Source organism: Moschus berezovskii, chromosome 18 (assembly GCF_049115385.1).
Source record: "Moschus berezovskii isolate FMDL1 chromosome 18, NW_MosBer_1.0, whole genome shotgun sequence".
Taxonomy (NCBI): Eukaryota; Metazoa; Chordata; class Mammalia; order Artiodactyla; family Moschidae; genus Moschus; species Moschus berezovskii.
In genome coordinates this window covers 67,733,110-67,754,954 of record NC_142477.1, presented here as the reverse complement: position 1 = coordinate 67,754,954, position 21,845 = coordinate 67,733,110, and the positions used below count along the sequence as shown (strand labels likewise).

Here is a 21,845-nt window from a genome sequence, read left to right as displayed (position 1 = left end):
CAGCTCGAGGTCATTGGTGAATGTGTTATCTATTGCTCCATAACAAATCATCCTAAAATTTAGCACCTTGAAACAGCGGATATTTATTTATTTATCTCTAGTTTCTATGGGTCAGAAATGCAAGCGCAACTGAGGTGGGTGGTTCTCCTAAGACTGCAAGTCATCAGCCTCAAGGCAGTAATCATCTGAGTTGTACTGGGGCTGGAGCATCTGCTTCAAGCCCACCTACATGGTTGTTGTCAGGAGGCTCTCTTGCTCTTTGGGACTCTCCATAGGCAGCCTGAGAGTCCTTACAAGCAGATAGTAGTCGGCTTCTCCAGAGTGAGTGATCCAGTACAGAGTGAGCAGCACTCCAGACACTTTTTATGACTTAGTCTCTGAATCACACACCATCACTTTCACCTTTTTCTATCCTTTTGAAGAAGTGCAGTCCACAGCCAATGGGAGGGGATTAGACAAGGGCAGGTATCACTGGGGACTCTCTTGAAGGCTGGCTACCACAGTGAGTTAAATCCTGAGACGAAGACTAATAGAATATTTCAAGTAAGGGATAATAAAATCACTAAGATTCTACATTGTAGATTTATGAAAGAGTCCAGTAGAGTCATAGCTTAACTGCAAGATAGTTTTAATTTTTTTAATAAATTAAAGTTTTTTATTTTTATTTTAAATCTTTGTTCTTTGGCAGATTGCTCAGAGTGAGTCCTGAACCCTTATAAATAGTTAGAACTGCTTGAATAAGAAACTCAAAAATGGAAATTCCCTGGCGGTCCAGTGATTAGGATTTGGTGCTTTCACTGCTGTGGCTTGGGTTTAGTCCCCAATCAGGGAACTAAGATAAGACTCAGCCGATAAAAAAAGAAAGAAAAACAAACACAAAAATTAAAATTGGACGCAGATGATATACTCAGGATTGATTTCCACTCTCTGCTTTCCATAGAAGTTTTTTAAAATGTCTTCCTATCTGTTATTTATTAAAATAGATATTTCAGGACCATAAATTTTTCTCTGAAAATTTAGTTCTGTATAATTCTTATTTTCTGCTGCTGCTGCTAAGTCACTTCAGTTGTGTCCGACTCTGTGTGACCCCACAGACGGCAGCCGACCAGGCTCCCCCGTCCCTGGGATTCTCCAGGCAAGAACACTGGAGTGGGTTGCCATTTCCTTCTCCAGTGTGTGAAAGTGAAAAGTGAAAGTGAAGTCGCTCAGTCGTGTCCGACCCTTAGCGACCCCACGGACTGCAGCCTACCAGGCTCCTCTGTCTTATTTTCTAGATATTCCAAATTTCAAAATTGTTTTTAATTCTAGAAATTTTTAATTAATTTTAGGTAGTTAGGTTTAATTTCTAGTTTTATTGTTATTGTAATTGTAGAATGTCATTTGTGTTGGTCTAATTACTATTCTTTTTAACACATAAGTTTGATCATTATTTTTAGTATGTCTTAAATTCTGTTAAGACAAATACCAGTGGTCCTTAAGAATTTTTTTAAAGAATACTTTTGTCTATTTATTCCTTCAAATGAATCTCACAGTTTGTCTAAATACCTAATCTATCCCATAAAGATAGAAGTTAGTATTACACTGTCTTTTACATTAGCACATTTTTATTCTAGTTTTATTTACCTTGATGTGTTGCTGTTTTCTCTCTTCTTCATGATTTTATATGAAAATAGGTTTTGTTTAGATTCATGATTGTATTTAGGTTTTTATCTTGCAGATTCAGATGCAGCTCTCTCCCAAGGAGATGGTGTTTTGATGTGCCCTGGTTGAAGTGAATGTTTCATCATTTTCTTCATGCACACTTGAATGGGTGCATGTCATCTGCATTTCCCCTTGTTGCATGTGACTCATGCTTAAATAAACAGATATTTTAAGGGAATAATCAGTTTGAATAACTGAACAACGAAAATATGATTAAAAGAAACTCAAGGTCACATACAGTGCAGAACATCAATTTGTCAAAATTGCAGCTGAGCCCATTTGTATATTGTAACTTTCTTAGTAAGTATGTTAAGCTTTTTATTAATGCCTTTAAAAAATAAATAACTTTTTTAAAAAACAACTGTCTGAATGCTTTTCTTTGGAATACGTGTGGTAGGTTGGAGCCTATGGGAAGATGTAAAAAGAACTACTCGGGCTTTTTTGGGTAAAGGATAGTATTGTAAAGATACAACCAACTGTAAAACAGTGCTGCTGATAATCCAAGGTTAGGGCAGAAAGCCTGTCTGAAGCGGGATGTTAGAGGACTGGGCCTGGCTGCTTGGGAACTAAGCCTGTGTTCTGTTGCTCGGAAGTCATACTGTCATTCTCCTCCAGCACCTTTTCTTGTCTGTCTGCCTCGCTTCTAGCCTCCTCCACACCTTCCTCACATACACTGCCTGACATCATTGCCCAAGCCGTTCTCCTCATCACCGCCTTGCAGTTCCATCTATCATCCATTTGACTGTATCTATGTGAGTCTCTCTGTTCAAATTCTCTAGAGGTAGAACATAATACTGGTTTAGTTTAGTCTAAGGCATTGGTCTCCTTTAGAATGGACTGACCTGAACTGAACTGAACTGCAGGCATTGGTATCCATAGCCTGAGATTCTCCCTAGTCCATTTAGCTGTTTTTCTTTCGGAAGTTTTGCTTGGGCAAACTACATGTGCCTAGCATATTAGTGTTTATTGAATAAATAAGTGAATATCCAAGTGATTGATAAGTAAGCTTTACAGAATTTTTTGTACAGGGTAAGTAGAGTTTCATCATTTTTCATGACAAGCAGCTAATATATTGCCTAAAATGTGCCAGGTTACATTTAGTTATGATGGTAACTTACTTGCTTTCTAAGAGCTTTGGATATTACCTTCTTTAATACCTAATACGGTTGGAGAGTAGTTGTAGGTTCAGGAAAGTCATTTATTTCAGCATAGTTATTTGACTTTGTGTGAGGCACTCTTCTACGTTCTTGGGAACAACACAGATGAATGTTCCTGCTTACAGTTGTGGGAACTAGCTAGTAAACAAGTGAAATTCATAAGGTAGCACATAGTGATTCATGTCATAGAGAAAAGGGAAACAGGAAAGGGGGTTGGGCAGCTGGGGATTGGAAGCAGGACACTTTTTAAAAAAGGGAACTCCTAACTGAGGTGACATTTGAATAGAGATCCAAAGAAAATGAAAGCCACTCACATATGTAGAGAAAGAACTTCCCAAGCAAAATGACAGGTGCAGAGGCCCTTAGACAAGAGTGTACCATGTTCAGGGAACAGCAAAGAAACCAGCTTGGCTGGAGCGGAAGTAAGTAAGGAGAGATGAAAGAAATGGAGGTAAGAGAGAGGTAGCCAGGGGTCAGGTCGTATGTATCTACATTGCAACGTCTTCAGCATTTCTTGGAGCTCGGAATTCATTGGAAAGTTTTTGATCCAAAGGTATTGTGTGATCAGATGCATAAGAAGAGGCTTCTGGGTGAGTTCCTTGGTGGTCCAGTGGTTAGGATTCTGCACTTCCATTATAGGGGACACGGATTTGATCCCTGGTTGGGGAACTAAGATCCCATACGCAGAGTGGTGTGGCCAAAAAAATAAAAATCTCTGTTGATTAACTAATAGTGAAAATTTGGACACAGGCACAGATGTAGACATCAACATCAGATGTAATACCTTGAACAATATAAAGTCTCTGACAAAGTATGTTCTTCAGCAAAGTGGATACATAAGATTTTAAGGCCATTATAAGTGGATTCTCAAACATCTAAAAAAACACTGATACTCAATGTTCTTAAAAACTATTCTATACTTTCTGCTCTATAATAAGCACTGAACCAAAGGCCTCTAGAATACGAGGCCCTAAATCTTATTTCTTCTGCAATGGATAAAAGGAAGGTATACATAAGCCCTGCCACACTAAATTAAATGTACAAAAACAGATGCTACAAGGATTAAGGAATGTTTTTTGTTGCACCTATGTGTGATAACTTGAATACTCCTTTCATACGATGAATACACCATTCTCCCCACCCCTCCCTGTGGCCTTGTTACTGTTCACTGTAGTTAGCCTGAAAGCCCTATATGACCTGCGTAATGAAGAGTTGGATGTGTGAATTTGATTAAAGTTCTGATCTTTGACGGGAGGATCATTTAGGGACTCCAAAGTCACTGGTAATACTCTGTTTCTTAAGCTCAGTAATGGGTAAGAAGGCTGGGATTTTTTGTATTACATGCTTTATGCATTTTATTCTGTATGCAGCATTTAATAAAAAGTTTTTGGATAATTAACATTATCCAAAATTTTATCCAACAGATATTATTGACAAAAATTTTCTTCATTTAGTAGATTTTAGCTAATAGGTTCCTGAATGATTGGCGAGAATGGCAGTATCCATTTCCAGGAAAGGGTGAAATGTTTAGACTGAGGGTGCTTTTTAATCGTGGCAGTAAGCAGTGTGATGTCTTCTGCATCCAGGAGCCAACTTAACATGTTAAGTTTCATGAGGCTTGGCAGCCTTAACACACATTGACTCAAAGACTTGACTGTTGTGGCCTGAACTTTGATACATTCTTTGAAGTGCCTGGAAACAGTTAACTCTTGCAAGTTGGGCAGGTTGTCCAGTGTCTGAAAGAAGTTTCTGTAGCCTTCCTCTGTAATCTTGTGGTTGAGTGAAAAATTAAGATGCTTGAGTTTCTGGAAACCCCTGTTGATTGCTACCTTGGCTATAAATATAAAAGCAAAATATTATGAGAACAGAATCATAGTGTCTTCAGTGTTAATACTGCTAGGCTAGATTGTGGGAACCTACCTCTGCTCCCACCATCACTTAAAATAGAAAATGCCCAATTTTAATAAAAATATATAAATAATACATTAGATCTACTTCTAATTGAAGTAGTAAAGATTAATTACATTTTTTTAAGCTAGTTTTACAAGAGACACACTTTAAATATAAGAACATAGATTAAAAGTGATACATCTCTAAATAACTGGTGTGGCAAAAAAATGAACAACTAAAATTAGAAAATATTTTGAAGTGAATGAAAATATGACACTAAAACTTGTGAGAGAGAGGTAAAGCCAAAGTCAGTACTCTAACTATCCACCTCAGGACATTAGGATATTAAAAGGAATGAAAGAAGAAAGAATGAATTTAGAACAAAAATAAAAAGCAAATTATATCCAAAGAAAGTACCAGGGGATAACAGAGGTAAAAGCAGAGATAAATGAAAAATGTGTAGGGAAAAAGCCACAGGAGAACATACTGTGTAGGATTCCATGACATTTTCAAAACAAGTAAAATTAATCTATGGTGAAAGAAAACAGTATAGTGGTCACCTTTGAGAAGGAGGGGGACTGTAGTGTCAGAAGGGACCCAAAGGAAGCTTCTGTAAGTAAAAATCTTATTGTAATCTAATGAGTAATTGTTACCCAAGTATAAGTAACAAGACTGAAGTATGTTCACTTGAAAATCCATTAAGCTGTATACTTACGATTTTGTACTTTTCTTTATGTGTATTAATTTTCAATTTTAAAAAAAATTGAGAGGAATAACTTAGGTATGGCATTGGGTTTTTTTTTTTTTGCAGCTTGAGGCAGTTGTAAAATAATGTAGCTTTTTACAACTGTGTATTCTATAGTATTTTTTCATTTGGTGAAATTTTAACTGTTAATGTTTTTGGCATTGTGCTTTGTACCATTTATTAAAAACATTTTTTTTAATAAAAAAATTTAAAAAAAGTATATGCTGGGCTGGATGAAGCACAAGCTGGAATTAAGATTGCCAGAAGAAATATCAATAACCTTAGATGCAGATGACACCACCCTTATGGCAGAAAGCAAAGAAGAACTAAAGAGCCTCTTGAAAGTGAAACAGGAGAGTGAAAAAGTTGGCTTTAAACTCAACATTCAGAAAACTAAGATCATGGCATCCAGTCCCATCACTTCATGGCGAATAGATGGGGAAACAATGGAAACAGTGAGACGCTTTATTTTTTGGGCTCCAAAATCACTGCAGATGGGGACTGCAGCCATGAAATTAAAAGACGCTTGCTCCTTGGAAGAAAAGTTATGACCAACCTAGACAGCATATTAAAAAGCAGAGACATTACTTTGCCAACAAAGGTCCATCTAGTCAAAGTTATGGTTTTTCCAGTGGTCATGTATGGATGTGAGAGTTGGACCTTAAAGCTGAGCATCAAAGAACTGATGCTTTTGAAATGTGGTGCTAGAGAAGACTCTTGAGAGTCCCTTGGACTGCAAGGAGATCCAGCCAGTCCATCCTAAAGGAAATCAGTCCTGAATATTCATTGGAAGGACTGATGCTGAAGCTGAAACTCCAATACATTGGCCACCTGATTCAAAGAACTGTCTCACTGGAAAAGACCCTGATGCTGGGAAAGATTGAAGGCTGGAGGAGAAAGGGGACAACAGAGGATGAGATGGTTGGATGGCATCACCGACTCAATGGACATGAGTTTGAGTGAACTCCGGGAGTTGGCGATGGACAGGGAGGTCTGGAGTGCTGCAGTTCATGGGTTCACAAACAGTTGGATGCGACTGAGTGACTGAACTGACGGATAAAAAGGAATATACGGACGGTATGTGGCCAGCTGTCTGAAACACTGCGGGTTAAGAGTGGACTTGAAGGTTTGTATAGTCTCAAACAGGAGGCTGTCTTTTACTCCCAAATCTGACGAGAATGAACCAAAAATCCACAGAACATTAGAGGGAGCATTATGATAGAGAAAATGAGGAAGTGGGAAATGGGTTGAACATTTTTAGAGAGGAAAATGTTTTTATAGACATTTTGCAGCAGAAAGCTTGAGTAGTACCACTGGCTTTCATGTGAGCTGAGTTTATCTGAGGGTTGCTCACCAATTTCCACCACGCTGCCATCATCCAAAGTCTGGAAAAACTGGAGAACTTGGAGACACTGAAGATGCTGACACTGCTGGACGATCAGTTTGGCCATTTGATGAATCCCATCCCCAGTGGGAAGGATCAATTCTTCCAGGTTATTTAAAGAACCTAAAGCGTAGGCTAATCAGAAGAGACAAAAAAAAAAAAAACTATGTTCTGTGTTCCTAAATAACTGTAATCCAAAGCATCAAAATCCTGTAAATTCTAGGAGGTTTCATGTAGCACAGAGGCTGGAGAAAAGGGCCAGCCTACACCTTGATCTTCATTGCTGCCACTAGACATCCAATCCTCCTTCCTTCCCCAGTCAGCCTCCTGCCCTGAAGTCCAGAAGTTCAGAATGGACTTCACATCCCCATTTCCTTTTTTTTTAAACCACTGGACCATCAGAATTCCCAACTATTTCCTCTTTCAGACCAAAGCTTCTACTGGACTCTTTCTATTAATACTAGCTCCTCGATGCTTTTAGCCCTTCCTTTCTGTGATGCTGTCATCCTCAGCAATTTCTAGCACTAACCTCACAATCCACCACTCTCATAACTTGCCTTTTCACTTTGATCCCTCCTGAGCATGATACAGTTTAGATCACTTGATCCCCAGAAAGTTCTCTACTTCTGCGGCCTCATACCTGGACATGTTTTGAACACTTTCTAGCATAAAACAATGTAGCAGGCTTTTCCTTTCGCTGTCCCAGTTCTTACATCAGCAGTTTTTCCACAGACCCTGGTTCCTTTTAGGGAGGCCAGTATTTAGAAGTCAAGATCTGGGGAGTTGGTATGCTCATTACTACTCGGGTACTTTTGAGTCTCTCTGTTGACTGAGCTGAGAGATGTATATACACGTATGTATTGTGAGATATACAGATATGCCCACATCTACCTATCTCGGTTAAAAACCACGAGTCCACACCAGTATTTCCAATTCTAATGTAAGACCTCAAAGTTCCTTCTAGCCTCCCCTTTCAATATTTGTGGGCTTCCCTGTTGGCTCATACAGTAAAGAATCTGCCTGCAGTGCAGGTTCAATCCCTGGGTCGGGGAAGACCCCCTGGAGAAGAAAATGGTCACCCCCTTGGCCCCTGATCTGGCCTCTGTGGCCCCAGCCCCCATGCAGCTCCCCTACACACACAGCTGCCTCCAAAAGATGGACAAAGGAAAAGGAAGAGATCCAGGTACTCCTTAAGTGTGCTGAAGTTTGATAGCACTACTGCTGTATGCTTCCCATCTCTACTGATTATCCTTATATTTTCCTGTGTTAAAAATAAGACAACAAGCTCCACGTCACCAAACCATGACTCTGATTACAGTTCTGGCTCCCCCTGAAATGGAATCTTAAACAAGTCCATCAGGAATGGACTGATCAGCATCTGCCATCCCCATCGCCTAAAGGAAAGTAACCTAGCGATGACTGACAGGCATTTTTGCCTACTTTAAATCACTTGTCAGTGCTCCCTTCTGCCTATAAAAGTCTTTCATTTTGTACAGCTCCTCAGAGCTCCCTTCTATCTGCTAGAGTGAAGGCTGTCCAATTCAGAAACATTTTTGTTTAAAAAAATTCTTAATTTTTTAAAATATGCTTATCTTCTAAGACCTGTTAGAAATTTTCCTAGAGCGTACATTGTTATTACAATCATAAAAAAGTAAGTTGAAAAGGTGGTTTCTATAGTTAACATTTTGTTAAGTCTAGGTGTTCACATAGAGTGTTCATAACCTTAAAAGGTAGTTTTCCCTATATTCTGGAAAACTTTGAAACAACAGGCATTTAACTTGTTTGGGATGGATACCTGGCAATGAAATTGCATAGTGCTCTGGTTGTTCGTTGGAAGGACTAATGTTGAAGCTGAAACTCCAATACATTGGCCACCTGATGCAAAGAGCTGACTCATTTGAAAAGACTCTGATGCTGGGAAGGATTGGGGGCAGGAGGAGACGGGGACGACAGAGGATGAGATGGCTGGATGGCATCACCGACTCGATGGACATGAGTTTGAGTGAACTTCGGGAGTTGGTGATGGACAGGGAGGCCTGGCGTGCTGTGATTCATGGGGTCGCAAAGAGTCGGACACGACTGAGCAACTGAACTGATAACAAATATTCTAAGAAATGAATTTCTTTAAGAACATTGCTTTGAAAGACATCAAGTGAAATCAAGGCATTTGGAGGGTAAAAGTTGAGCAGCACTATCCCTCCCTCCTAATGACCAAGGACAGCTAAAACATATTGTAATTTATTATAGCTAATGCAAAATAGAAGGATTTTGTGGAAGGAAAGAATCAAGAGTAAGTAAAAGGCACTATGTTATAAACATACCAAATTTTTCAGCTGTTTCCTTATCTGGAATATATTGGAGCCCAAGGTTTAATATCTTCAGAGAAATAAAATTTGGCAAAACAATGACTGTAAAAGGGAAAATTAAAATTTAGTTATGTCAGCTACATTTCTGACACCAAAAAGTATTCCCTAATAGCTCAGTTGGTAAAGAATCTGCCTGCAATGTGGGAAATCTGTGATCCCTAGGTTGAAAAGATCCCTGGAAGGAGGGCATGGCAACCTGCTCCTGTATTCTTGCCTGGAGAACCTCCATGGACAGAGGAGCTTGGCAGGCTGCAGCCCGTGGGGTCACAAAGAGTCGGACATGACTGGGCGACTAAGCACAGCAAAGAGTATTTCAAAAGTGACAGAAATTACTATAATTCAGATTGAATTGATGAGTATGACTTAAGCAGATAACACAAATCTTTACTCAGGAAACAGTTCTCATAACTAGAAATGTTTAAACATCTATCTATTAAGGAAACAAATATACCTTATTTGAAAATTCATTTTCGATCAGATATCTATTGCAATGGTTTTGTTCTCTGCCATCCAATGCATGTTTTAAAATTTGACTGTTAAAAAATGATTCTGTCCACAAAAGCATCTTAAACCAAAATTTTACAATTATAAAATGTAATTACCAAATGGGTTGGCTTCAAAAAACTGTCCAGAAAACTTAATTTCTTCAAGTTTCTTGCGGGAAGCAAGTGCAGTCACAAGAGATTCAAAATCCAAAAAGCTGTTACATTTCAGATGGAAAACTTGAAGGTTTGGAGAATTCTGAACTAATCTGACTGTCAGATAAAATATCAGATTTCGGAAATCAGAGATTGAAAAGTTCTATCTAAATTAACCATATAAAATTAATAAAATTATTAATTTGTTTCAGCAATAGTGAATCAAAATAAGGCATCATGAGGTAATGACTCGGGCTTAGGTTCAGGTTCTGAACTAACTGATATGCTATGTGAACTCTTGTTACTGACCCTCCCTGGGGATCCATTTTCTCCTCCATATAATAATGGCATTGACTCAGCTTTAATATCCTAATGTCTCTAGTTTACACGTGACGTTTACACTATAGAAACACTAAGCAAGGAAACATAAAGTCAGTGACAACTCTGAGGCAAAACCTAAATTTGATGAAAAAATTGCTGAAAACAGAAGAAAACTGCTACTTCCAGCCCCAGTTGCAAGGTCTCTGCACGCAGCGCTGCACATCGGTTCGCTCGAGATTTGCCTTTCTTCACTCCGTCTCCAGTGTTCAGTCTTTGTCAAACTAAGGGGCTGATGATGCCCACATCACCTTGCTAAACGACATCGAAAGACAGCTGCACAGGTTTTTCATTAACCAAGAGAACAGGCTGGTGAGAAACAGGGAAGTGCTTCTGATTACTACTAATCAGCCGATTTCCTTCCTTCTGATCTAGTAGATCGCTAAGTGTCAATGTAAGAGCAACTTGAAAACAGAGTAAGAGAACTCTCAGTTCAGTTCAGTTCAGTTCAGTCACTCAGTCGTGTCCGACTCTTTGCGACCCCATGAATCACAGCACGCTAGGCCTCCCTGTCCATCACCAACTCCCGGAGTTCACCCAAACCCATGTCCATCGAGTCGGTGATGCCATCCAGCCATCTCATTCTCTGTCGTCCCCGTCTCCTTCTGCCCCCAACCTTTCCCAGCATCAGAGTCTTTTCCAGAGAGTCAACTCATCACATGAGGTGGCCAAAGTATTGGAGTTTCAGCTTTAGCATCAGTCCTTCCAATGAACACCCAGGATTGATCTCCTTTAGAATGGACTGGTTGGATCTCCTTGCAGTCCAAGGGACTCTCAAGAGTCTTCTCCAGCACCACAGTTCAAAAGCATCAATTCTTTGGCCATCAGCCTTCTTCACAGTCCAACTCTCACATCCATACATGACCACTGGAAAAACCATAGCCTTGACTAGACGGACCTTTGTTGGCAAAGTAATGTCTCTGCTTTTTAATGTGCTATCTAGGTTGGTCATAACTTTCCTTCCAAGGAGTAAGCGTCTTTTAATTTCATGGTTGCAATCAGCATCCACGGTGATTTTGGAGCCCAAAAAAATAAAGTCTGACACTGTTTCCACTGTTTCCCCATCTATTTCCCATGAAGTGATGGGACCAGATGCCATGATCTTTGTTTTCTGAATGTTGAGCTTCAAGCCAAACTTTTCACTCTCCTCTTTCACTACTTTTGGAGAGGCAGTATACTCTGCTTAAGAGCTCAGACTTAAGAGTTAGAATTTCTGTATTTGAATTGCAAATTATCCATATCCTTTTCTGGGTGACCTCTAGCAAATTAATTAATTTCTATAACTCCATTTTCCTATGTAAAATGATTACTTTACCTTGTAGAATGGGTATGAAGGTTAAATGAGTTAATATTTATAAAGTGCTAGAATAATTCATAGCATGTACGACTGAAGTGACTTAGCAGCAGCAGCAGCAGTAAAGGCTCAGTTACAAACAGCTCTCTGCTTTTTTAATAACAATGAGTGATGTTCCCACAATTTACCTTGCTTATAGGTTACACCCTCAGATCTTCAACTCTTAATTATTGGCCAAGTAGCTTTTCAAAATGATGTAAAAGCAAGTAAATCAAAAGTGCCACACTTACTAATTTGGAAGGACTGCACTTAGATGAAATTTGGATCAATAATTTCTCCATATGGTGGAGATTTAGTAATCCTTCAAAAATGAGTGAAAAAACATCTTGTTGCAGATCCACAGACAGTTCTTTCAGGCACAAGAATTTGTCCAAACTAAGGAAGAGTTGATCTAGAAGGCAGCACACAGTTTCCTATTATTAATTTAAAGAGTTCCAAATGGAAATTTTCAAACTGTCATTTTGATTCATCAAGCTATTTTCATATTTTCAAATGAAAATGAAGAAGGTATTCATAGGGCCTGGACTCCATCTTAGGCCTGTTCATGCTGATCATGCTCAGCCACCTTTCCAATGGACTCTGAACTCTGTGTTTAGTGCCTGTGAAAACGATAACAGATGGATAAGACCCCCTCCAGACAGGGAAACCTTGAAGATCATATCTAGGTTACTCATCGCCTAAGAGAAAACATACACTAATCACCCCTTCCTCCAGACAGGCCATAAATTTTCTGTATCTACCGGAGTGTAACCTCAGGGTTATTGATTATTGGCTAATTGTTTGACTGTTTGAGCACATGAGCACATAGCACGTGAATGATGGGGTTATTGGGATTGTATTTTCCTTGGTTTATGTAAGTCTCAAGGAATTTGGGGTGGTGGGTTCAGACACGTACACATGGGGTATAAAAGATTTTCACAAATGTTGGTTGTGGTCCTTGGCTAAGAGGAGACTCTGCCTTGGGCCCGCCGGTGTAATAAACTGCACTCCACTATCTGCATTGTCCTTCTGAGTGAGTTTGTTTCCCGGAATGCGTAGCTACAACAAAAACTTTTCACATACCATTAAGACATTTTTTTTAGGAAGCACATATATGAAAATAATGCTTTTTGTAGCATTTACTAGTATGTTGACTAAAAAAATATATGCACAACCTAAAAGTATGAGAATCATTTTATTCAGTGGACTTTCTTAGGACTTCAAGTCTGGGAGGCAACATCTCAAGTAAGCCTAAGAAAATTGCTCCAAGGAGATTAGGGGGAAGCAGTTTTGCAACAAAGGGCAAAAGATTACTGTCAATAAAAGAAAACCAGATGTCTCAAGGAATTTAGCGCTTTTCTATGTATGCGAAGATGCAAGAGTCTGGGCTCACTGAAATCATTCCTTTGATATGCAACCCCGCTATCTGGAGCCAGTATCCTGTTTTCCCATCCTGAGTTTCCTCAAGCTGCACCCTTGGGGTGGCTGCAGTCTAATAACTGCTGCTGCTGCTGCTGCTGCTAAGTCACTTCAGTCGTGTCCGACTCTGTGTGACCCCATAGACGGAAGCCCACCTGGCTCCCCCATCCCTGGGATTCTCCAGGCAAGAACACTGGAGTGGGTTGCCATTGCTAGATGATAGGTATTCTTTGTTTCCTTCCTGGGCTTCCTCGGGGTTCACTCTCACGGGTGTAACTGCAATTGCTGATGACTATAACATCCTTTGTTTACTGATATGGCAGGCAATATTTTATTTCTCATCTACTATATAAAAGTCCTATACTACGCTCTGAATTCAGGAAAATGAGCCATCTCAATGAATGGGGCTCAGACAACTGAATTTCTCCATGCAAAAGAAGTTCGACTACCGCCATATATGAAATTAGCTCAAAATGAATCAACAACCTAAATTCAAGAGCTAAAACCATATAATACTTTAGAAGAAAAGATGACTTTGGATTTGACAGTGGATTCTTGATATGCTACCAAGAGCAGTAGCACAAAAAAAAAAATAGACAAATTGGACTTAGTTGGAATTTGAAACGTTATAGATTGAAGGACATTACCAAGACAGTGAAAAGGGAAATCTACAGGAGAAAACATTTTATACACCACATACCAATAAAAATTATATGTAATTACACTATGATTATATAATATATATAATTATATATTCATATAATGAATATATTCTTTCCCAAGGAAAGGCAATGCCAAAGAATGCTCAAACTACCACACAATTGCACTCATCTCATACGCTAGTAAAGTCATGCTCAAAATTCTCCAAGCCAGGCTTCAACAGTATGTGTACTATGAACTTCCAGATTTCAAGTTGGATTCAGAAAAGGCAGAGGAACCAGAGATCAAATTGCCAACATCTGTTGGATTATCAAAAAAGCAAGAGAGTTCCAGGAAAACATCTATTTCTGCTTTAATGACTATGCCAAAGCATTTGACTGTGTGGATCACAACAAACTGCAGAAAATTCTGAAAGAGATGGGAATACCAGACCACCTGACCTGCCTCTTGAGAAATCTGTATGCAGGTCAGGAAGCAACAATTAGAATTGGACATGGAACAACACACTGGTTCCAAATCAGGAAAGGAATACATCAAGGCTGTATATTGTGACCCTGCTTATTTAACTTATATGCAGAGTACATCATGAGGAATGCTGGGCTGGATGAAGCACAAGCTGGAATCAAGATTGCCAGGAGAAATATCAATAACCTCAGATATGCAGATGACACCACCCGTATGGCAGAAAGTGAAGAAGAACTAAAGAGCCTCTTGATGAAAGTGAAACAGGAGAGTGAAAAAGTTGGCTTAAAACTCAACATTCAGAAAACTAAGACCAAGGCATCTAGTCCCATCACTTCATGGCAAATAGATGGAAAAACAGTGAAAACAATGAGGGACTTTATTTTCTGGGGCTCCAAAATCACTGCAGATGGGGACTGCAGCTGTGAAATTAAAAGAGGCTTGCTCCTTGGAAGGAAAGTTATGACCAACCTAGACAGCATATTAAAAAGCAGAGACATTACTTTGCCAACAAAGTTCTGTCCAGTCAGTTCAGTTCAGTTCAGTCACTCAGTCATGTCCAACTCTTTGTAACCCCATGGGCTGCAGCACGCCAGGCCTCCCTGTCCATAGCCAACTCCCGGAGTTCACTCAAACTCATGTCCATTGAGTCAGTGATGTCATCCAGCCACCTCATCCTCTGTCATCCCCTTCTCCTCTTCTGGCGTGCTGCAGTCCATGGGGTTGCAGGTGCCCACAAGGTTTGTTTGAGCCTTCTTGAGTGTTTATGGAGCAATGGGGTTTGATTCTAAACGTGATTTCGCCCCTCCTATCCTCTTGCTGGGGCTTCTCCTTTGCTTTTGGATGTGGGGTATCTCCTCAGAGCTGCTCCAGTGGCTCCACACAGCTGCCGCGCAGCCGCTGCTCCAGTGACTACCATCTTGCTGGGGCTTCTCTAGCCGTCTAGTCAAGGCTATGGTTTTTCCAGTAGTCATGTATGGATGTGAGAGTAGGACTATAAAGAAAGCTGAGTAGAGAAGAATTGATGCTTTTGAACTGTAGTGTTGGAGAAGACTCTTGAGAGTCCCTTGGACTGCAAGGAGATCCAACCAGTTCATCCTAAAGGAGATCAGTCCTGAATATTTATTGGAAGGACTGATGCTGAAGCTGAAACTCCAATACTTTGGCCATCTGATGCGAAGAACTGACTCATTGGAAAAGACCCTGATGCTGGGAAAGATTGAAGGCAGGAGGAGAAGGGGACAACAGAAGATGAGATGGTTGGATGGCATCACTGACTCGATGGACATGAGTTTGAGTAAACTCTGGGAGTTGGTGATGGACAGGGAGGCCTGGTGTGCTGCAGTCCACGGGGTCACAAAGAGTTGGACATGACTGAGCAACTGAACTGAACTGATATATTCATAACACATTCAGTTCAGTTCAGTTCAGATTCTTTGCGACCCCATGAATCACAGCCCGCCAGGCCTCCCTTTCCATCACCAACTCCCGGAGTTCACTCAAACTCACCTCCATTGAGTCAGTGATGCCATCCAGCCATCTCATTCTCTGTCGTCCCCATCTCCTCCTGCCCCCAATCCCTCCCAGCATCAGAGTCTTTTCCAGTGAGTCAACTCTTCGCATGAGGTGGCCAAAGTATTGGAGTTTCAGCTTCAGCATCAGTCCTTCCAATGAACACCCAGGACTGATGTCCTTTAGAATGGACTGGTTGGATCTCCTTGCAGTCCAAGGGGCTCTCAAGAGTCCTCTCCAACACCACAGTTCAAAAGCATCAATTCATAACACATTATGAATATACAATTATACAATGAACTTATTTAACTCAAAACAAAAAGACAACACAATTTTTAAAATGGGCAAAGGAACAAACAACCCAATCTGAAAATGGGCAGAGACCTCAAGAGACATTTCTCTAAAGAAGACATGCAGATAGCTAACAAGCACATAAGATGCTCAAAATCACTGATCACTGGAGAAATGCGGATCAAAGCTGTAATGAGGCATCACCTCACAGTGGTCAGAACGACTGTCATCAAAAAGTCTACACACAGACAACAAACAAAACAAAAAATGTCTACAGACAATAAATGCTGGAGAGGATGTAGAGAAAAGGGAACCCTCCTATACTGTTGATGGGAATGTGAATTGGTACAGCCACTAGGGAGAACAGTCTGGAGGTTCCCTAAAAAACTAAAAATAGAGCTACAATCCAGCAATCCCACTCCTGGCCACACATCTAGAGAAAACTCTTAATTTGAAAAGATACATACACCCCAATATCCATAGCAGCACTATTTATAATAACCATGTCATGAAAGCAACCTAAATATCTCTAAATGTCCATCAAGGATGACTAGATAAAGATGTGATACACATACACACAATGAGATATTACTCAGCCATAAAAAAGAATAAAATAATGACATTTTCAGCTACACAGATGGACCTAGAGATTATCACATTAAAAAGAATATATGATACCATTTATACGTGGGCTCTAAAAAAGTAATGCAAATGAACTTATTTACAAAACTGAAATAGACTCACTGACATAGAAAATAAATTTATGGTTACCAAAGGGGAAAGAGGAAGGAGGGAGGAATAAATTAGGAGTTTGAGATGAATAGATACATACTATGTATAAAATAAACAAGTACCCACAGTGCAGCACAGGGAACTATATTCAATATCTTGTAATGATCTATAGTGGAAAAGAATCTTAAATATACATACATATGTGTGTATACACACACACACACAATCTGAATCACTGTGCCGTACACCAGAAACTAACACAGCATGGTAAATAAACCACACTCCCATTGTTTTAAATGGACAAAACGATTTAATAGACTCTCTTCAAAAAAGATATACTAACAGCCAATAAACACATGAAAAGATGCTCAATAGCATTTTAGTCATCAGGAAAATGAAAATCAAAACCACAATAAGATACAATTTCACACCTACTAGTTAGGAAGTCTCTGATTTTTAAAAAACAAAAAAAAGCTTGGAGGATGTGAAGAAACTGGAACCCTGGTACATTGCAGGGATGTAAAATGCTGCAGCCTATGCGGAAAACATTTTGGAGGTTCCTTGAATATTAAAATAGAATTACTATCATTAATATGATCCAATAATTTCACTTCTAGGTATAAATCAAAAAGAATTGAAAGCAGGGTCTTAAAGTAACATTTGTGTATCCATGTTCACAGCACCTTTAGCCAGAATAAACAGTGCAAGTGTCCATCAACTGATGAATTGATTTAACAGAGCATGATATATTTGTTGTTTAGTCACTAAGCCATGTCTGACTCTTTGTGACCCCACGGACCGTAGCCTACCAGGTTCCTTTGTCCATGGGATTTCCCAGGCAGGAACACTGGAGTGGGCTGCCATTTTCTTCTCCAGGGGATCTTCTCAACCCAGGGATAGAACCCGTGTCTCTAACATGGGCTGGTGGATTCTTTGCCACTGAGCCACCAGGGAAGCCGTTGTATATATACATACAATGCAATATTATTCTAGCTATAAAAGTAGTGAAGTTCTGACACAGGCTACAACATGGATGAACCTTAAAAACATGCTAAATGAAAGAAGTCAGACACAAAAGGACAAAATATTGTATGGATTCATGTATATGAAGTAGAATAGACAAATTCACAGAGACCTCAGTGGCTGGGAAGAGGAAGGAGTTGTTTAATAGGCACAAAGTTTGGGATGATGAAAAGGTTGTGGAAGTGAATAGTGACGATGGTTCACAGCACTCTAATTCTGCTTAATGCCACTAAACTGTATACTGAAAAATGTGTTTTATCTTAATAAAAATATTTGAAAAAAATGAACAAAATTTTTCTAACTTTGAAGATAAATATCAACACAGAGATCCAAAAAATGTTCAGTGTTCCTCAAATAAGATACAAAGCAAAGCACTTCTAGGCATTTAACAAACTGCTGAAAATCAAACCCATACCAGCAACAATCAGGAAATGAAAAAAATTAGTATCATTTACAAGAGCATCAAAAACACAAGTACCTAGGAATAAATTTAATGAAAGATGATACAGTCTACACCAAAAACTCTAAAACACTGCTTAGACAAGTGAAAGGAGACAAAAATAACTGGGAGGTATTACTTCCCACTTTATTTCCCAGAGTACAAGCCCTTTCACCCATGAAGCAGGTGAGGGGAGAATAGTTTTCAAGCATTATTTACATACAGATAATTCTTTAACTAATAACTAGTCATTTGTTTACTACGAGCCTTCATTAGTCATTTTATTATTTATATCAGCATTTGAAAGTCATTCTATTATTTGGAGGCTTTTCACTAACTCATATTACTAAGAGAAATAAATTAGTACAATTTAAATTGTCCAATCAGCAAGGATTTACAGTCTCATGCTTTCAAAAGTTTTTATCCATTTAAAACTAAGAGTGAAAAGATGAACGTACACATCCTAATAGTCATCTAAAATAGGTTCAAGCTTACCTTGTAGATGGGTTGTCTCTGAGACTTCAAGAGATTCTAGGGAAGTTAGAGTGAGAAGCAATTCCTGTTCTATTGCACTCAGCTCACATTGGCTTATGCAGCACTTGGTGAAAGAGGCCTTGCACTGCTCAAGAGCTGGGCGGATGTTTTCAATAAAACCCCTGCTGTGGTTCAAGTGGAGTTCAATGTGCTGTGCAGCTGAGAAAACCTCTGTTAGAAACCTTAGCATTTCCTGATCCACAGCATTGGTATTAGTCACATGAACTTCCAGAAGGGGAATCTTGTATTGCTTTGAAGGAAGTTTCCAATAGCCAGTGCTGGTGACTGGTGGTGCATTGAGTTTCACATTCTGAAAATGCTTAATGTTTTCCTCTTTTTCAACTAAACTCTGCTTCCATTCACTCTCAAGTTCAAATGCAGAAGCATAGTCCTGATCTATAGTCGGTGCCTGGAATTTGTCGAAAATTTTTTCCATGGGCAAATCTGTTTTGAAAAATATATTTCCACTTATGGAGACCTGAATGCTCCTCAACAATAACAGGCTTTCTGGGTGGTCAAAAAAAATACTGTAACTTAAGCACATCCAAACACAGGGTTCTCCCATGAAGGAATTGCAAAATGAAAGGAGAACATGCAGCAACAGTGTTGCTTTGATACGCAATTTTTACAGCCAGAGCTAGCAAATGTTTTGAAGCCAGTGAAAGGTAATTTTGCAGAGAGAATTGCCATATCAACCTGAAACACTGCATCACCTCAGAAATTTCTGGATGATGCTTCAGGTAGTCATTGTTTTCAGATATATTCTCCAGTGTCTCTTTATTATCCACCAAAAGAAGCAAATGGGATACAATTTTTGGCCCTGCCTTTGTTGAAGGATGGCAGGAGACACAGTTCAAAAAATTGGCATAGGGACAGATAGCCATCAAGGTTGAGTTGATTTGTTTCAAATAATGAAGTCCCAAATCTTGGTCTTCTTGCCTATCTGAATCCAGGAGTTCAGTCAGCCTCATTCCAGCAAGGAATTCTTGAAATGCAGGATTTAAAAACTGATAGACTGGCCTCAGTCTCTGGGCTGTGAATTTGCTCATCAGGTACATGGCTAGATCTTCCTCTTCATCAATCCCTGCTTCTATTAGGTCCTCATCACTAAACTCAAAGCAAGATGAAAAAAACCCTTTCAAGGCTAGTCCACCGCAGGAGGACACAGTTGCTTTGAGAAGGTCAGCTGCAGTTTTGTGCTTTGAGAAAAGTCATTCCATATAGGACTTGAAAACTGCCACACTATCAAAGGACCGATGAAAACGATTCTGAAGCCAACTAGCACACACTGCAGACACAAACAAGGGAGTTTTCTGAATTTCCTGCCAAGTTTGACTCATTCCTAAGTCAACCATCAACTTTCGCAGACGGGTCAAATCACCTGGAAAGAGCTTCCGTAATATAGAAACAGTATTATAGAAGGGAAACGCCTTAATCTCTATGATTGTATCTAGGTATCGGCGGATGTTCTTGGTCCTATTTGTACGGACAGTGATCAACAAGCAGGTCCTTGACAAATGTTTTTTTTGAATCATCCTTGCTATGATTTGGGGGACTGAGCACATTTCTTTGTAGTCATCCAAAAGGAATAACACCTGGTTCTTTAACTGTTGGATGATATTCCTTAGGTCCATTTCAGTAATAGATACATTTGTCTCTAGGAGTTGCTCATGAATGACACTGGCCAGCCCCTGCTCCGGTCTGGTAGAGCCAAGAGAGAGACAGAAGACCAGCCAGAACCTGTTTAACAAGGGACAGCATCCTGATGCCCACAGAAGAGCTATTTTCTTCAGGAGGATGGTCTTTCCACTCCCAGCTTCACCCTCCACACACACGACAGAGTTCAAGTTAGCAAAGACTTCAGGCAACACCACAGGCTCTTGCACAGGATTGGTGATGTGTTTTAAAGCAAAAGACAGATCACAGTCCAGCCACTGGTCAGTGGCTAGACAGGAAGAGATCTCAAGCAAAGACATGTGGCAGAAAGGAGCACTGGTATAGACTTTTCTCAGGCGCTCACTCAGGCTCTCTGCCTCCTGAAACCACTGGGCTTCACCCTGGGCCACCTCTGTGGAGAAAAGCAAGGAGGCACAGTTATAAACAAATATTCCTATTATCCCCTACATCCAGGACTTCCCTGGCAGTCTAGTGGTTAAGCCTCCATGCTTCCACTGCAGGGGGTGCAGGTTCAATCCCTGGTTGGGAAACTAATATCCCACATGCTGTGTAGTTTGGCCATAAATAAATAAATAATATAATAAAATCCTCTATATACAAAGATATGTATACATTCATATAATCCCATGTGCTACCTCCAAATCCTTACCTGGCACTATAGAACTAACTGCTGTTGACTCTTCAAGATTGCTTTCACTTGTAGTTTCCTTTGAAAAGAAAATTCTCTGTTAAATTAACATCTAACTGGGGCCTCAACTTACAATCAAAAACCAGACATTTTCTAAACACAAGCCACCCTCAAGTGTTTATGCCAGTTGCAGGCAGGAGTGCTACAAATATGAAATAAGTGGTCTGCAAACATATGCAAGTGTTTACTTCTGTATGGCACCCAAACAGTGCATTTCCTGGGGGACATGAGCAGTGAGTACTGACCAGGTGATTAGAATCACAGTGTCAAGAGCAAGACGGACCCTCCAGAAACCATTTAGTGTAGCTTCTGATCTCAGTTATTAAAAGTATTTTAAATATTACATACCTGGGATAAAGGGAGATTACGTTTCTTCTTTTAAAAATAAGTTCTTTAAGGGAGGTGGGGCGAGATGAGCAAAATTGGTGGAAGGGATTAAGAGATACAAACTTCCAGTTATAAAATAAGTAAGTCACAGAGATGGAATGTACAACAAGGGAAAAATAGTCAATAATACTATAATAACTTTATATGATGCAGACAGGAACTAGACTCATGGTAGTCATCATTTTGTAATGTACAGAAATATCTAATACTATGTAGAATACCTGGAACTAATACTGTAAGTCACACATACATCAATAAAATAAAAACAGCTATTTCTATACCCCAAATGTTTTCCTTCAATTTCAAATGTAAAAGATGAGTCAAGTATATGGCAAATTACTCTGCTTTCTTTTTCATGGGATGACAATATACTTAACATACAGCCTCAAATAAGGTGTGTGTGTGTATGTGTGTGTGTGTTAAATTGGT

General features: G+C 39.6%; 2 protein-coding genes across 3 annotated transcripts in view; one reads left to right on the top strand and one right to left on the bottom strand.

The window, feature by feature from the left end:
- The window catches only part of LOC129553194 (survival motor neuron protein), a 28,835-nt gene extending 26,773 nt beyond the window's left edge, over nt 1–2,062 (top strand). Inside the window, exon 9 of one of the 2 annotated variants that reach the window (XM_055421907.2) lies at nt 1,718–2,062. The gene's annotated coding sequence lies outside the window, so the exon portion shown is untranslated. Of the gene's footprint in view, nt 1–1,703 lie in introns of both variants that reach the window. The other variant, XM_088827746.1, reaches the window with a different exon arrangement.
- A 1,734-nt stretch (nt 2,063–3,796) lies between these two features.
- NAIP (NLR family apoptosis inhibitory protein) overlaps nt 3,797–21,845 on the bottom strand; it is a 43,573-nt gene continuing 25,524 nt past the window's right edge. The window contains 7 exon segments of the mRNA XM_088827744.1: nt 3,797–4,692; nt 6,848–7,012; nt 9,199–9,285; nt 9,846–9,998; nt 18,626–19,187; nt 19,189–20,732; nt 20,991–21,048. Coding sequence (XP_088683870.1) covers nt 4,319–4,692; nt 6,848–7,012; nt 9,199–9,285; nt 9,846–9,998; nt 18,626–19,187; nt 19,189–20,732; nt 20,991–21,048 — 2,943 coding nt within the window. The 3' untranslated portion in view covers nt 3,797–4,318.